Source organism: Ursus americanus, chromosome 5 (assembly GCF_024610735.1).
Source record: "Ursus americanus isolate L20-20 chromosome 5, mUrsAme1.1.p, whole genome shotgun sequence".
Taxonomy (NCBI): domain Eukaryota; kingdom Metazoa; phylum Chordata; class Mammalia; order Carnivora; family Ursidae; genus Ursus; species Ursus americanus.
In genome coordinates, this window is record NC_142131.1 from 87,171,842 (window position 1) to 87,190,354 (window position 18,513).

At 40.2% G+C, this 18,513-nt stretch overlaps 1 protein-coding gene and 1 pseudogene across 1 annotated transcript; both read left to right on the forward strand.

Moving 5' to 3' along the window:
• Positions 1-988: 988 nt before the first annotated feature.
• On the forward strand, positions 989-1,869 carry LOC123796519 (small ribosomal subunit protein uS5 pseudogene; annotated as a pseudogene).
• Positions 1,870-17,291: 15,422 nt separating this feature from the next.
• Positions 17,292-18,236, forward strand: LOC123796520 (olfactory receptor 2G3-like). Its single transcript, XM_045804029.2, has one exon. It carries the CDS (start codon positions 17,292-17,294, stop codon positions 18,234-18,236), a length of 945 nt encoding a protein of 314 aa, XP_045659985.2.
• Positions 18,237-18,513: the final 277 nt, after the last annotated feature.

Consider the following 18,513-nt stretch of genomic DNA (forward strand, 5'->3'; position numbering starts at 1 on the left):
GATCCAGGAATGGGCTGTGTAACTAGGAACCTAGTCAACGCTTTCAGCTGCATCACCTGTGAAACACTGAATTGGACAGATATCCATGGATGAGCGAGATTTTGTAGAATTCCAGGTTTCTAGAGAAATTCCAATACTCCAAGGGGGTAAAAACCATGAGAACTTGAATGCACTCAAATAGGTAAGAGTAACTTTGCAAGTATTACCCCCCACCACCACCTTGGCAGTATAGTGTGAAAAAAGAGGTGGCCAGGGACCCCCCCCCACAGGGGGTAAGAGAGAGCAGTGAGCGAATGCCCACTTCACCAGCTCTGTGGAACAATGCTAAAGAAAGGCATCTCTCCCCCACAGTACCCAGATTGTAAAAATGAGGGCTGGGAGGAGACAGATCAGGAGCCAGGCAGGTAAGAATATCAGAGGGCATTAAACCGATGTGTGTCCTGCTGGCTGCATTCTAGGCTTCAGCGGGAAGTCTACCCATAAGCTGCTGGGAAAACCTGCTGGAAAACCTAAGGATTCTTCCCAACTGGTTGAAGGCACCCCTGATGCCCCGAGTGCCAGACCCACACCTCTGCCCACTCTGGGGCCAGCTGCTTGTGCAAGCTTCTGAGAATGGCTGTAAGAGGAAGCTCGGCAAGACAGGAAGTCCATGCAGGAAACAAGCCAGGGTGTGTGAGCAAGGGACAAAACCACAATCTTGCCCTATAGCACCACCTTCAGGAAAACCAAAAAGAAGTTTCCAGCAGCCAGCCTGCTGAGATGGAAGATTGAGAGAAGACATACAAGCTTAAGAATCATGCCACAAAAGGAAGCAGGAGGCGTGGAGCAGGTGTCGCTGTACAAAGTCACAGGAAATCCCAAATATAAGTAGGAACAACAAAATACCTCTCACCTGAAGGCAGCTAGTAAAAATTATAGATGACTGCTACCTCAAATGTGCAAGGAGCAATAGTTCGTTCCAAAGAACTTCTTCTCTGAGAGAACACAAATGGCAGATGACACTGTTGCTGCGGAAGGGGGCCCTGAAGCTCAGGGTCCCTGGAATGGGAGGCCACAGGGGCTTGTGCAGAGGCTTCAGCAGCAGCATCCTGGCCAGCCATGGTTGGGGCTGGGCCGCAGCCACCGAGCTCATGGAGGCAAGGCCAAGGACAAGGAGTGGATCCCATCACCAAGCTGGGCCACCTGGTCAAGGACATGAAGATCAAGTGTCTGGAGGAGATCTCTCTCTTCTCCCTGACCATCAAGGAATCTGAGATCATTGACTTCTTCCTGGGAGCATCTCTCAAGGATGAGATTTGAAAGCAGACCTATGCTGGCCAGTGGACCAGGTTTAAGGCATTTTTTGCCATCAGTGATTATGATGGACATGTTGCTCTTGGTGTCAAGTGCTCCAGGGAAGTAGGCACTGCCATCTGTGGGGCCATCATGCTGGCCAAGCTTTCCAACCTCCCGGTGCCATGAGACTACTAGGGGAAGAAGACTGGCAAGCCCCACACTGTCCCATGCAACGTGACTGGCTGCTGTGGCTCTGTGCTGGTGTGTCTCATCCCTGCCCCCAGAGACACTGGCATTGTCTCTGCCCCGTGCCCAAGAAGCTCCTGATGATGGCCCATATTGATGACCGCAACACCTCAGCCAGGGGCTGCACTGCCACCCTGGGGGACTTTGCCAGGGCTACTTTTGATGCCATCTCCAAGACCTACATCTATCTCACCCCTGACCTCTGCAAGGAGACAGTGTTCACCAAGTCTCCCTATAGGGAATTCACTGACCATCTTGTGAAGACCCTCTCCAGACTCCATGCAGAGGACCCAGGCTCCAGCTGTGGCCACCACCATAGTTTTATACAAGAAAAATAAAGTGAACTAAAGCTTGTTTAAAAAAAAAACAACCCTCCAAAGAACATGAAGAATCAAGAAAATATAATATTGCCGAAAGTTGATACTAATAACGCAATAACCAAACACAAAAAATAAAGTCCTGCTGGGGAGCCTGGCTGACTCAGTCAGTAGAGAGCATGCAACTCTTGATCTCCGGGTCATGAGTTCAAGCCCCACCTTGGGTGGACAGATTAGTTAAAAATAAATTATGTAAATGTATATATATACCTGCTTTCTGACCAATAAAGAATTCAAAATAGTTGTATAGTTGTTCAGAGGAAACTCCATGACCTACAAGAAAACACCAACAGATAAGTCAACAAAATCAGGAAAACAATACACAAACTAAAAAAAATATAATAAAGAGATAGAAATCATTAAAAAAAGAACCAAACAAATTCGGTGAATAAAATGAAGAATGAAATAGAAAGCATCGACAACAGACAACATCAAGTACAAGACAGAATCGGTGGGTTAGAGGACAGAACTTTGAAATAACTGATCATAGGAGGATGAGAAAAAAGAATGAGGAAGAGCAGAGTCTATGTAATCTATGAGATACCATCCAAAGAAACAATACCAGAATCATTGGAGTTCTCGAAGGAGGAGTGGGAGAAGTGGGCAAAAAGTTTACTTAAAGAAATAGTGGCTGGGTGCCTGGGTGGCTCAGTCTGCTAAGTGTCTGCCTTCAGCTCAGGCCGTGATCCTGGGGTCCTGGGATTGAGTCCTGCCTCGGGCTCCCTACTCCTCAGGGAGCCTGCTTCTCCCTCTGCCTGTGCCTCTCTGTCTCTCTGTTTCTCATAAAGAAATAAATAAAAATCTTTTAAAAATAGATAAATAAAAATAAATAGTGGCTGAAAACTTCCCAAGCCTAGAGACAAAATTGGACCTCTAAGCTCATGAAATTATAGATCACCTAATTATTTCATATCAAAACAATCTCATCTTCTCCAAAACACATTTTAATGAAACTGTCAAAAATCAAAGACAAGAAGAGAACGGTAAAGCAAGCCTCAACCTACCATTAGATTTCTCAGCGGGAACAACACAAGGCCAGAGAGAGTGAGACAACAAGTTCAAAGTGTTAGAAGAAAAAAATAACCTAGCATAGAATACTCTGACAAAGTTATCTTTCAGAAGTGAAGAAACAATAAAGGCATTCCCAGAAAGCAAAGGTGAAAGAGTATATTACCATTAGACTTTCCTTATAAGAAATGCTGAAAGGAGTTCTTCAAGCTAAAATGAAAAGAAGTGAATTAGTAACATGAAAACTTACAAAACCCCCATGTAACACATTGGTAAAGGTAAATAAGTTCAGAAAACTTTAATTCTATAATACAAGGATGTGTTAAGCACTTAACTGTATTATAAAGGTTAAAGGAAAAGAGTACTGAAAGTAACTATAGCTACTATAATTTCCTAACAAATACACAATATAAAAAGAGTTAAGTTGTGCCATTAAAAACATAACATAGGAGAGACATATGGAGTTTTTGTTAAAAAAAAATCAAAGTAGCTATCAGCAAATGTTGCATTGTTATATCGTTAAGATATTTTACGTAAGGGACATGGTAACCAAAAAGCAAAAACCTAGGGTGGATTTACAAAATATAAAGACAGGAAATCAGAGCATACACACCACCACAGACAGTCATCAACCTATAATGGTAAGTGAAGGGAGAGGAAAAAGAATAGAACATAAAAAATGGCCAGAAAGCAATTAAGACGATGACATCAGTAAGTTCTTACATATCAGTAATTATTATACATGCAAAAAAGTTATTATAAATGCAAATGGATTGAATTCTCCAATCAAAAGTCACAGAGTGGCTGGATGGATTTTTAAAAGAGCCAAATATATGCTGCCTATAAGACGGTCACTGAGATTTAAGTACACACATCGACTGACAGTCAAGGGATGGAAAACGAACATTCCACGCAAGTGAGAACAAAGTGAACACAGAGGCAGAACATTACTCGAACCATAAGCCAAAACAGGAACAAAAGACAAGCAAGGTCATTGTAAAATGTTAAAAGGGACAACTAACCAAGAAGATAACAACAATTGTTAATATATAGGCACCCAACGTCAGAGCATCTGAATATATTAAGCAAAATTGAGGGGAAAATAGTCCACAATACAATAATAGTAGGGACTTCAATACCTCAGTCTCCAGACAAAAAATCAACACAGAAACATACATTAAAGCAAGCAGACCCCACAGACCCATACAGAACATTCGTCAGCAGCACCAGAACACAGATTCTTCTCAAGTGCACACAGAACATCCTCCAGAAAGGACATATAATAGAACACAAAACAAGTCTTATCGAACGTAAGACTGAAAGCATGCCAAATGCATTTTCTGACCACAACGCTATGAAACTAGAAATCAAACAGAGGAAAGCTGGAAATTTTACAAACTTGGGGGAACTAAACACACTCCTGAACAACCAAGAGGTCAAAGAAGAAATCAGAGAGGAATTTTTTTTAAATCTCCAAACAGGTGAAGATGAAAACACAATATGCCAAAACTTGTGGGACACCGCAAAAGAAGTCGTTAGAAGTTATAGCGATACACGCATATATTAAGATAAGAGAAAGACCTCAAACAAACAGCCTGACTTCACTCCTCAAGGAAAAAGAAGAACAAACTAAGCCCAAAGTTAGCAGAAGAAAGGATATAACACAGATAAGAGCAGAAAGAGAAAAAAAATAACAGAAAAACAACCTAAAAAACCCAAATGAACACACTAAGATCTGCTTTTGAAAAAGATAAACAAAATTGACAAACCTTTACCTAGACTAAGATAAAAAGGGAAGACTCAGCCCAGAAATAGAATAATCTTAAAATTTGTATGAAACCAGAGAAGACCCCAAATAGCCAAAATGATCTTGAGGAAAAGAACAAAGTTGGAGATGTCACACTCCCTAATTTCAAGCTGTATTACAAACTATAGTTATAATAATAAAAATACTGTGGATTTGGCTTAAAAATAGACACATAAGTCAATGGGGCAGAACACAGCACCCAGAATAAACCCACACATATACAGTCAATTAATTTATGAAAAAAGCCAAAAATATCCAATGCGAAAAGGACAGTCTCTTCAACAAATGGTGCTGGGAAAATTGGACCCCCACATGCAGAACAATGAAACTGGACCATTCTCTTACATCATACACAAAGATAAACTCAAAATGGATCAAAAAGTTTAACATAAGTCTTGAAATCATAAAACTTCTAGAAGAAATCAGAGGGTAATCTGCTTGACATCAGTCTTAGCAATGATTTTTTGGATTTGACACCAGAAGCAAAAATGAACAAGCGAGACTACATCAAACTAAAAGCCTGTACACAGCAAAGGAAATCATTAACAGGATGAGAAGAGAGCCTAACAAATGGGAAAACAAATATTTGCAAATCATATATCTGATAAGGGGTTAATATCCAAAACATATAAACATCACTAAATATATTAATATCATTAATCAATTCAATAGCAAAAAAAAATCCAATTAAAAAATTGAGAGACAATCTGAATAGACTTTTTTTTCCAAAGAAGATATACAGATATCCAACAGAAACATGAAAAGATGTTCTGTGTCACTCGGCATCAGGGAAAAACAAGTCAAAATCACACTGAAGTATCACCTCACACCAGTCAGAATGGCTAAAATTAACAACACAGGAAACAACAAATGTTGGTGAGGATGTGGAGAAAGGGGAACCTTCTTACACTGTTGGTGCGAATGCAAGCTGGTGCAGCCACTCTGGAAACAGTATGGAGGTTCCTCAAAAAATATCTAACAATGAATCATTGAACACTACATCAAAAACTAAATACAGTGGCTAACTGAACATAATAAAAAAATTGAAAAACAGAACTATCTTTTGATCCAGCAATTCTACTTCTTGTTATTTATTTGAAGAAAATGAAAACATTAACTCAAAAATATATATGCATCCCCATGTTCAAAGCAGCATAATTTATAATAACCAAGATATGGAAACAGCCTAAGTGTCTATCAGTGGATAAATGGATAAAGAAAATGTGGCATATATACACAATGGAATACCATTTAGCCATAAAAAATTAATAACCAAATCTTGCCATTTACAACAGCATGGATGGACCTTGAGGTTAGACAGAGAAAGACAAATACCCTATGGTCTCACTTACTTGTGGAATCTAAAACAAAATGGAAGAAAACAAAAATGAGCTCATGGAGACAGAAAACAGAGGCAAGGGTAGATGTGATGTAAAGCAGGTTAAAAACTACAAACTTTAGCTATAAAATAAATTAGTCATAGGGGTATAGAGTACAGCAAGGTGGCTCTAGGTAGTAATACTGTGCTGTATATTTGGATGTTACTAAAAGAGTAAATCTTAAAAGTTTTCATCCACAAAAATATATATATAACTATGTATGGTGATGGATGTTAACTAGACTTATTCTGGTAATCACATCACAATATATGCAAATAACAAATTATTATGTTGTACACCTGAAACTAATGCAGTATTATATATCAATTGTATCTGAATTTTTTTTTAAAGATTTTATTTATTTATTTGACAGAGATAGAGACAGCCAGCGAGAGAGGGAACACAAGCAGGAGTGAGAGAGGAAGAAGCAGGCTCATAGTGGAGGAGCCTGACGTGGGGCTCGATCCCGTAACGCCGGGATCGCGCCCTGAGCCGAAGGCAGACGCTTTAACCGCTGTGCCACCCAGGCGCCCCTGTATCTGAATTTTTAATAAAGAGAGAAGACTCATAAAATCAGAAACGAAAGTGGGGATATTACAACAGATGTCACAGAAATACACAGGATCATAAGAAACTATTTTGAACAAGTATATATGATGAGGTTGTGGGATATTGGTGAGGTGAGGTCCGGAGCCGATGACCAGGAAGGAATTCTTGAGACATCTTCCGTGCAAAATGGTGGTTTATTAAAGCACAGGGACAGGACCCGTGGGCAGAAAGAACTGCACCAGGGACATGAGGAGTGGCCCATTATATAGCAAGTTGGGAGATGATTAGGGATAGCATGAGTCTCTAAGGAATTTTGAAAGCAAGGTTTCAAGGACCTTGAGGGGGCTAGCTATTGGTGGGAAAAGGTCATTTATTACCACCTAATGAAACCTTAGTCATGAGACCCTTCAGATGTGTATCACTGGACCATATGCCTGGGGGATGATTGCCAACATGTATCTTGGGAGGGTTTAGAGATAAAGGAAGTTTCCAAAGAAATTTTTATACATTAAAGTAGGCTTACAGGATCCTGGTGGAGGGGGTGGGGCCTCAGGCTAGGATTACCTTTTGCCCTTAGCAAAGTCTTAACATGGAGGCAGCTGAGTCCCTAGAGGAATGTCACTCTGCCTGTTTCAAGGACTTGTCAGTGGGCTGTAGGTAGTGAGGAAATTTAATTGTGTCTACATACATTCCCTTCTGGAAGCTAAGTTATTGACAGCTTTGTTCTTGTAAATTGCTACGACATTTGTAAAGCTGAGGGAGACTCCTATCCTGCAGGATTGTGATCTCCATAAGTTAACTATTTGTTTTTTCCTTCAGCCAGGACGTCCTGGTGGGGGGTGGGGGGGGGTGGGGGGGTGTCAGCTTCTGCTTTGTCCTCAGCTTGCCTTCTGTTCCCTCATCACGCATACCAACTAATTGGATAACCAGGACGAAATGGCTAAATTCCCAGAAGAATACAACTTGACAAAACATTCTGCTCCCTGATTATTTTAAAATTCTAAATAAAATAATGCATGTGTACAATATGCAACCTACAGTGGAGCAGAAATATGTTTGTCCTTTAATAATTCTGGAAGCAAGCTTACATCTCTTTCTGAAATGTGAAAACATTGCTTTCCAGGGATATTAATATTTTCAGGATACAGAGGAGTTTTGATATGACAAAAGCTTAATATTAACACTAGGAAAGCTCTTACTGAAAGATAATTGGCAAATCCAGCAGACTGTTGAGAAAATGAAGAATTTACTCTTTTATTCAAAGGTTTCTGACTTCATTATCAAGATTGTACATTTCATTAACAGCTTTCTTTTGTTCTTTCACCTCAAATAACATATTTGCAAATCCTATTTTTGTTATTCCTTCTTGCTAAAGCAGTCATGACTGATACCCTGGTAGGAGCCCAGATTCCTCCATATGTAAAACTTAGGTTGTCTGTACTCTTTACAGCCAACCATCTGAATGTGATCCAGAGAATGCTAGAAAGAGGCTGTAGATCTGAGGGTCGTGAAGAATGGCTCTTTCGTGAATCAAAGTGAAATAAGGTGACTATAGAAGGAGATTGGTAAATCCTTCTTCCATGTGGGCTAATGTCCAAGTGCAAACATTTGTGACAATTCTCTCTCCCAGCTGGGTTTGAACCCGCTTATGACCAGCATCCCACGAGGTGGGAAATCTCTGTAATCACAAGATGTTCAAAAACAAAGCCAGTCAGGGTTATCTTCTCTGAAGCTCTCTGAAGGGTGATGATGACAGCAATGTGGGTGGAATGGAATGAAGTCATGGGTTTATAGTGTAGAAAAAAATGTTTTCCAAGAAAAACAGTATTGTAAAATACAGTATTTCATAAAGATGTCATAAAGTTCCCCTATGGCAAGAAAATATAAATCTTTAAGAAGGGGAAATGAACCACAAGAGACTATGGACTCTGGGAAACAAACTGAGGGCTTCAGAGGGGAGGGGAGTGGGGAATGGGCTAGCCCTGTGGTGAGTATTAAGGAGGGCACATATTGCATGGAGCACTGGGTGTTATACGCAAACAATGAATCGTGGAACACTACATCAAAAACTAATGATGTACTGTATGGTGACTAACATAACATAATAAAAAAATAAATAAATAAAAATAAAGAAAATATAAATGTTTATGTAAAGAGATACTCAATTTTCTACTGAAGTGATGAGTTTATGTTTCATGTATACTGAATCACACATATGAAATTTTATAACAGAAAGCTCAGTTATGATGGACATCAGTCTGCCCCCTGCACATCTTTCCTGAACAGCACAGAGAAACAACCTAGTGTGGCCAAAGACTTTATTTCTGTCATATTCTAGGACAATTTTATTGTTTCATGGTCTTTTCCTCAGAATATGAGGCATATTCTCCAGGGGGAAGATATTCTGAAGACAATAAATTAGAAGGAGTAGAAATCCCTCTAGAATCCTCCTTTGTGCAAACATAGCCCTTGAACTAATTGCCTACATGATAGCCTGGGTCTCAGAGGACCCAAGAGAATAAATCACAGGAGGCCCCCTCCAGTGACAGCAAGTTCTCACTGTTGTGAATGAATTCAGGTTAATCCTATCCCTCTCTCCATTGAATGCCAGGCCCTCTAAAGAGAATCTGCCTCTTTCCAACCCAGTCTCAACATCCAAGCGCCAGCTCCTTGCCTTTCTGCACCTCTTCCTTCTTCAACTCACGGTAAAATGGGTGGGAGAGACCAGGTTAGGTTTGAGTACTTATGTTAGCACTCATTTCTCTTCTGGTGAATTCAAAGAGGATTCAAAAGGAGGTTATCTCACATACCCACTGAAGGTGGGCTATTCTTGGTGTTACTTCTAAGAAGTAACACATAGGGGGGGCGCGTGGGTGGTTCAGTTGGTTAAGCATTCGACTCTTGATGTCGGCTCAGGTCATGATCTCAGAGCCGCGAAATCGAGCCCCATATGGGCCTCTGTGCTTGGTAAGGAGCCTGCTTCCCCTCTCCTTCTGCTCCTCCTCCCACGCTCTCTCTCTCAAATAAATAAATATCTAAATGAATGAATAAATAGAAGAAGTAACACATAGTACCCCAAATAATAGTATTAAGAAGATAGTACACTCAAACCTAATGATGGCCTCCTTACCATCAATACAGTAATTTTCAGGTCCAGGAATACATTGAGACTCAAGAAAGTATATATTTCAAGAAGTCAGTGACAGAAGAAAAGACAAGACCCAAAATATCCCAAGAGGAAAGATAGGGAAGAATAATCATCCAAGCACATGCCTGGCATCAGACACTTCACGAGGCATTACAGAAAAAACATTAAAAGCATAGGATATAAAAGTTCTGTCATGTCATATCTTACATGATGGCAGAGACAAATGTCTTTGGAAAAAATAAAATTTGAGCCAAGTTTAGAATGTTGAGTAGAATTTGAGAAAAGAAATAGAAAACCATTACTATGATGGGTGAAAGAGACATCATTTACAAGAGAATAGAGGCACCGGTGACTGTACCCAAGTTTTAACACGTCAACAAGATCAGCCTAACATGAGCGTTTATGTGGAACAAGAGTTGAAAATGGAATTAAGTTGACATTATGGAAGCAGGTGTCTCATTCTGAGTAAGTGCAGAATCTAGCTATTCCTTTATACATTATACAATCTAGCTATTCCTTTATAAACACCTGCTTCAGGCCAAAACCAGTCTAGGTGCTGGGGAACCAAGTGACCCGAACATAGGACAAGCTCCTAAAATGTTCTCAGGCTGAAGGGGACGCCAGCAAGTTACTGTAGTGGCAGAATAGGAAGATGAATATGGACACAAAGAAGAGGGGATCGGCGGACATTTCCAGGAAATGATGTTTGATCCAGGCTGTATAGGATAAACAGAACCCCAGCAGGTTAATGTCGGAGAGAGAGAAGTTAGCTCGTGCAAAGGCAGAGAAGCTGGAGTGGTGCTTTTCAAACATGATGAAGGGGGTGAGGTTGGTGAGAGAGGAAGCATGTGATGACAGACCAGAACAGAGGTAACACTGGGTGCACACCTGGTGTTTGGAGGGTTTCTGAGGATTTAAGTGACGGAGAGAAAAAAGTGAGCATTGCCATTTCCAAATATTACTCGAGGATGTTATTACTCCAGGAATATTACTTGGGAAGACAGCATGAAGGATGGATTAGGTTAGATATAACAATCTCAGTTATTAATAGAAAGCCTCACAATATGGCAACCAGGGGATCCAGTGGATCATTTTAACTCATTCTTGAATTTTGTGAAGAAGTCTTCTTTTTGTGGTATTCTCAAAAATTGGTGACCCAACCAAATTACTTCCAATGGTGGTGTTGCATGGAGAAAAGTATTTTTAAAGTTCCTTTTATTTGTCCAAATTTGACCCCTCTGTAACTTTCCCATATTTGATATTGTTTTCCTACTGGGGAAAAAAAAAACCCTCAGTATATATCTCCTTTTCTTTCAAGTGAGAATGCATTTAAGGAATGATATTATCCTATATAACAGTACCTGTACCGATAACAGCAAATCCTTCAAACAGAGTTTTCTATAGCACATTTCTAGATTCCAACTCAACCTCCCCCCCAAATACCCCAGTGTATCAATGACCCAATTTTAAGTTGTTGCCTGAACAAACAAAAAATAGATGTGGTTTGGCAGCTTAATGAAGCAGACTCGAGGTTTTCTCATAACTTCTCCATTCTTCTCATTTTAACCATGTTATTAAAGACCCCCAGAATTTTTCAAGGTACAAAATTTCTCAACCAAGTTCTTTCCCCCTATCCTATAATGGTGACATTGAATTTTTAACCAAAATTCTATTTAAGTGCCATGTTTTTATTCAGAATCAGCTTCTTGCCTGTTGGGGTAAGGTGGATGGGGAATCCCTGCCAGCTTTGCATCACCATAGATTTGCATGTTTTTCATGAGGCCCAGGCCCAGGAGTGAGAGTGTCATAATCTGGGCCCTAGGTATAGACTCTGGCTTTATCATGTAACAGCTCTGATTTCTCCTGCAGGTTTCATAATTCCCTGTGCCTGTTTACCATTTATTTAACACCCATTTATTATGTGCAAATAGTGTGTAAATTAAGTGTGACGATCCTCCATCTGGAGATGAGGAAATTGTAGACGGCTCTCTAGTTGTTAAAATGCGGGAAGCAGGAATTGAACCATGACAACAAACTTCTGCTCTTCCCATACAGTTTCGTGGGTGCTCTTGTGCTGTCGCTTTTTGTCTGTTTATTATTATTATTAAGTAAAATAATCATTTTGAGAATAAATCATTTATTTCCATATACCTTCTATTCCCATGCACCCTTATCTTCTCCACACCCAAAGGTGAACGTTATTTTTTGCATTTTCATGCAAGAAGGCTGAGGTTCAAAGTGCTGATGTTCCTCTCCCAAAATCCTCTGTTCACTCAGTTCCTCCTTCTGCCAGAATAGTGATGTGCAGAATGTGGATTCAGAAATATTCACTCCAGTTAAAAATACTGTGCTCATTGCCCTACAACGGGTGTTTCAACCATATACACAGTGCCCACCCCCAAAACAGAATCCCATCCCCATATCCTGAGTCATGTTCTTTTTTCATGTTTTATTAAAATTAACCTACTTTTGGTACTACTGATTACACACTTTCTTAAAATGTTTACAAAACAGTATTTTTAAATAGAGAATGATCTCCTCCACGTACCTCCAGGGTTTATCATCACACTTAATGATACTCAATCCCAGGATTCTGCTTTTTCTCCTCCTGAAAGTTGGCATTTCATTTGCCTCTCGTATGTGGTGGTGCTTTTTCTGACCCTCAAGAATTGTCCACAACTGTGGTTATTTGCAAGTTAATTCAATACACTGTGCAGTAATATCCATCAGTCTAAAGAAATAAACATGTCAAAATGCAAGGTGCTCATTCCTAGTTGCTTGACCATATGGTACAGAAATAGTCCCCACTTGAACTCATCTTTCCAATTACACTGATAGTATTTAACAATGATTCCGTCACCCCTTTGTCCATTTTCATTTCAAGCATAAATAGAAATAATACTATAACTCTAGCATTTTCCAAAGCCTTCACTCAGTTTTTCATTTTCCATCTTTCATTAAAGGTTTGGGTCACTTTCATGGTATTTGTTTTACTAAACCTAGATTATATATACTCTTATCTTTTGTGGAATAAAATATCCTTCAAATTTGGAAGCTTATGAAAATATTTGCTTATTGCTAAACTGTATATTCTATAGTAAAGACAAAAAACAAAAACAAAAACTAACTGAGCTGTCAAGGATAAAAGAAAGAATAAGGAGAGGGGAAAGAGAAACAAAACAATAAAGGTGGTAATGTATTTAGACAAAGTTAATTTACTGGTTGTGTCAGGCGAATTTTCATGTGGAAGACTAATATACACGGGAAGAACACACAATCATGATAATAGTACTATTGTCAAATAAGTATGCTGATCACAGTTGTAAAACATTGTCTGCTCTGTCTATGGAGAACTGCTTTTTGTCTAGGCAATCTTTGATACTTCTTTTTTTTAATAATATTTTTTATTATATTATGTTAGTCACCATAAAGTACATCCCTAGTTTTTGATGTAAAGTTCCATAATTCATTATTTGCGTATAACACCCAGTGCAGCATGCAATACGTGCCCTCCTTAATACCCATCACCAGCCTATCCCATTCCCCCACCCAACTCCCCTCTAAAGCCCACGGTTTGTTTCCCAGAGTCCATAGTCTCTCATGGTTCATTCCCCCTTCTGTTTACCCCCCACCCTTCATTCTTCCCTTCCTTCTCCTACTGATCTTCCTAGTTCTTATGTTCCATAGATGAGAGAAACCATATGATAGTTGTCTTTCTCTGCTTGACTTATTTCACTTAGCATAATCTCCTCCAGCCCCATCCATGATGCTGCAAATGTTGGGTAATCGTTCTTTCTGATGGCTGAGTAATATTCCATTGTATATATGGACCACACCTTCTGAATCCAGTCATCTGTGAAAGGGCATCTCGGCTCCTTCCACCATTTAGCTATTGTGGGAAATGCTGCTATGAACATTGGGGTGCATGTGGCCCTTCTCTTCACTACGTCTGTATCTTTGGGGTAAATACCCAGTAGTGCAATGGCTGGATCATAGGGTAGCTCTATTTTTAACTTTTTAAGGGACCTCCACAGTGTTTTCCAAAGTGGCTGTACCAACTTGCATTCCCACCAACAGTGTAAGAGGGATCCCCTTTCTCCACATCCTCTCCAACAATTGTTTCCTGCCTTGTCAATTTTTGCCATTCTAACTGGCGTAAGGTGGTATCTCAGTGTGGTTTTGATTTGAATTTCCCTGATGGCTAATGATTTTGAACATTTTTTCATGTGTCTGTTAGTCATTTGTATGTCTTCATTGGAAAAGTGTCTGTTCATATCTTCTACCCATTTTTTGATTTGTTTATTTGTGTCCAGGTAATCTTTGATACTTCTAAGCAAGGAAGATAAAAGCTGCTTCTCTAAGACATTGTCTTGATCAAGATCCAAAGGGGGGGGTGCTTATTTTCCATGTAAGTATGAGAAGCAAAGAAATCCCCAATCGTTAGAACTAGTTAGTTCATTTTTTAAAGGCAAAGTAAATGAAAGTAGAAGGGCATTTGCAATTCATCTCAACTCTGACCAACAGTTTGGAAGAAGAGAATAAAAGAGCAAATCTGCCATATCCAGAATAAAACTTAGGTACTCAAAGTCACTCAGCATCAGGGAAATACAAATCAAAAGCACAGTGAGATACCACCTCACACCAGTCAGAATGACCAAAATCAATAAGACAGGAATCAACAGATGTTGGTGAGGATGCAGAGAAAGAGGAACCCTTGTGCACTGTTGGTGGGAATGCAAACTGGTACAGCCACTCTGGAAAACAGTATGGAGGTTCCTCAAGAAGTTAAAAATAGAATTACCATATGATCCAGCAATCCCTATTCTGGGAATATATTTGAAGGAAACAAAATCACCATCTCAAAGAGATATCCGCACTCCCATGTTTGTTGCAGCATTATTCACAGTAACTATGGTATGGAAACAACCTAAATGTCCATCAATGGATAAATGGATAAAGAAAATGTCATATAAAGTATATGTTATATATGAATGTGTATATATATTAGTAAAAATATATAATTTAATGGAATACTATTTAACCACAACAAAAGAAAATCCCACCATTTGTGACAACATAGATGAAACTTGAGGGCATTATGCTAAGTGAAGTTTGCCAGACAAAGAAAATTATTGTATTATCTCATTTCACAAAATCAAACTTGTAGTAACAGAGAGTAGAATGATAGCATCCAGGAGCTGGGGATGGGGAAATGGGGAGATGGTTGATCAAAAAGTACAAATTTCCATTTAGAAGATGAGTAAGTTTTGGGGATGTGATACACAGCATTGTGATTATACTTAACAATATATACTTAGCAATTATATACTTGAAACTTGCCAAGAGTGTAGATCTTAAAAGTTCTCATCACACACACACACACACACACACACACACACACACACACACAATGGTAACTAAAAATATAAATAAAACCTAGAGATGGGAGAAAGAGGAAGCCAATATATAGAAATATGTAGTCACTATTAATAGTTTCAGGGTTCTTCACTAATATTGAAGACTCATCGGTAGACATTTCCTATTTAAATACTGAAGCTGGAACTACAAGTAAAGGAAGATTAATTCGGGATGCAACTAAAGACAATCACTCAAATTTTGACTTCTGAAAAAGGAGTCTATCCACCTTTTTCAGGGTCTGTTCCCCTCTCCAATCTAATTTATCCTATTTCCAAAACATGCTGTGAATCCTCCAAAAAAAAGTTATCCTAATAAGCTTCCTTAATACTTGCAACTGTTATGGGACAACTCTGTTTCATGACTCAGCGTTGTAAAATTTTGCAATATGAAATAAAAAGTAGGTAGTATGAGAAGTAGGAACAGATTAGTGAGAGGAAAGTACTGGAGCAACATGGCGCTCGGGGCTTTTGAGTTACACTACACTGGACCTGCCTCTCTGGCCTGTTCTGGGAATAACAACCACACCTTGTTGAGGGGTAAAACAATCATGATGGCATTGGATAAAGGAATTGAAGGGGAAAGCTCACCTCACAACTGAATAATGATAGGCTGAGTTTGGGAGGTGCTAAATTTCAGATATTGGAGCACTCCAGAAAAAAAAAATGTCCTATAAGAGGTAGGGATTTGAGAGGAAAATGAAATAATCCATCTTGAAAATTCATAGCCTACAAATAAGATGGGAGATGATGCCATTTTGGAAAGAATGTGGGGAAGAACAGAGGAAAATTTAAAAGATGAGACGAAAAGAAGGAAAAGATGAAACAAGGGGGAGTGAGATGAAAGAATAAGGAGAAAATAAAATTAGTGAAAATTAGGAAGACCAGAGTTAGAAGACAAAGGGAGCACAGTTGCACAAAACAAGGCACCTGCTGATGGCCCCCTCCCCAGAGAAAGAGTGTGCACTGTTACATAGCTGTAGTTGCCCTCCAACCTCTATCCTGTCTATCCAAGCATCCAAGGGTCCTTAACTGCCCTGAACTAAAAGGAAACATAATGCAGTGACTCCTTTAAAGACTTTTCTGAGAGAAATGTGCCACATTCAAAGAATTACATGCCTCATTCTTGATGGCCTGAGATCAGTGCATTTTATGAATGGACTAAGAGAGAAACAGAGATGTGGGAAGGGAGAGACAGAGACAAACACAGAATGAGAGAGAGACTAAGAGAGAAGAAGGGAAAATAGGAGAGAGAAGAGAGAGAAAGGAAGAGAGAGGGAGGGAGAGTAGGCATAGATATGATGAAGGTTAGACAGAGATAACAGTAACTAACACTTATATAGACCTCACTGTGTGATAGATGACGATGATGAAAGACAAATAATAGATATTGGATTGACAGATGATGATGGATATATAGATAGATGATAATAGATAGATGATAGATGATAGATAGATAGATAGATAGATAGATAGATAGATAGATAGATAGATGATAGATAGATGGTAAATATAGGCAGACTTAGTTATATAAAAATTCTGTTAAGTTTTTAAAATAAGATAAAGACTATTTTTACTCTCACTTTTTAAATGAGGAAACCGAAACATGGAGAGGTTAAGTGACTTGGTCATGTCACAAGCAATTTAGACTCAAGCTCAGCGTTCACTGCACTCAGCCATGACACTGTACAACAACAGAGTTGAGGACAGAGAAAGTTAACCTAACTGGACTGAAAAAAATCAGATATATTTCCTTTAATTTTTTTTGAGGGAAGTACACCAAATTCAAAGGATTGCATACCACTTCTTTATGACACTAGAGAGGTATGTCCTGAAGACTTGGGTTGACCAGGGTCAAGGAAGAGCTTCTCGTCATATTTAGGATATTCCAGGTCCATCCCTACTTCAGTAGCAACTGCTAAGGCAGTACTTATACAGAACTAGACCATCTTTTAAGAACCTCTCCTACAATTATGAGGATTATCCCATAGATGAAGGTTTCAGGGTGGTGTTTATGGAAACACAAAAGTCATGCTTACCCTCTAAAACTGTGTCTCTCTCTTTTCAGCCATACATAAGTTGGGTGCCATGGAGGGAGAAAATGTGAGTTTCCCCAACACAATCATGTTGTTGGGCTTCTCAGATTATCCCAGGCTAGAAATGCCCCTCTTCGGAGTGGTCCTGGTCTCTTACATCCTCACCCTGATGGGGAACAGCTCCATCATCTTTCTTTCCATGGTGGAGCCCAGACTCCAGACCCCCATGTACTTCTTCCTGGACAATCTCTCTGTGCTGGACCTTTGTGTCACCTGCACCATTGTGCCCCAGCTGCTGGCCAACCTCTGGGGGCCAGAGAAGACCATTGCTTCCTGGGGCTGCATCACCCAGGCCTACCTCTTCCACTGGACAGGATGCACTGAATGTGCCCTGCTGGCGGTAATGGCTTTTGATCGCTATGTGGCTATCTGTCGGCCCCTCCAGTATGCTCTCATCATGTGGCCCCAGGTGTGCGTGCAACTGGCAACTGCTGCCTGGTCCAGTGGCCTGGCCAACTCTGTACTCCAAGCTACACTCACTCTCCAGCTCCACCACTGTGGTCTCCATATACTCGACCACTTCTTCTGCGAAGTACCTGTTCTGATCAAGCTGGCCTGTGGTGACACCACTGCTAATGACCTGTCCCTGGCTGTGGGAGCCATCCCTTTTGCGCTGATGGCTCCGCTGCTTGTGCTAATCTCCTACACATTCATTGCCAAGGCTGTGTTGAAGTTACCTTCAGCTGACGGAAGGTACAAGGCACTCAGCACCTGCAGCTCCCACTTGGTGGTTGTCATCATGTACTTTGGACCAGCCATCTACATGTACCTCCAGCCCCCTACCAATAGCACCCAGGCCAAATTCATGTCCTTCTTCTACTGTGTTATCACCCCACTGCTCAACCCACTCATCTACACCCTGAGAAACAAGGATGTGAAGAGAGCGTGGAAGAGGATCCTACAACCCCAGAGTGAGGTAAAACCCTCAAAAGAATAGAAGTCATAACAAAACCAGATAATCTCTGTCTGTCTCCGGGGCCAACCACATGCACAACTCAGCAAATGCTGGCAGGTCTGTTTCCAAAAGAGTGTCCGTAAGTTCTAAGGAGTTCCCATCTCTTAACATTAGCCACCTGAATGTCTAGAGAAACTCTTCCAACTGGAACGTGCTTGGTTCTGGGGCACCTGGGCGGCTCATTCGTTAAGCATCTGCCTTTGATTCAGGTCATGATCCCAGGGGCCTGGGATTGAGCCCCACATCGGGCTCTCTGCTC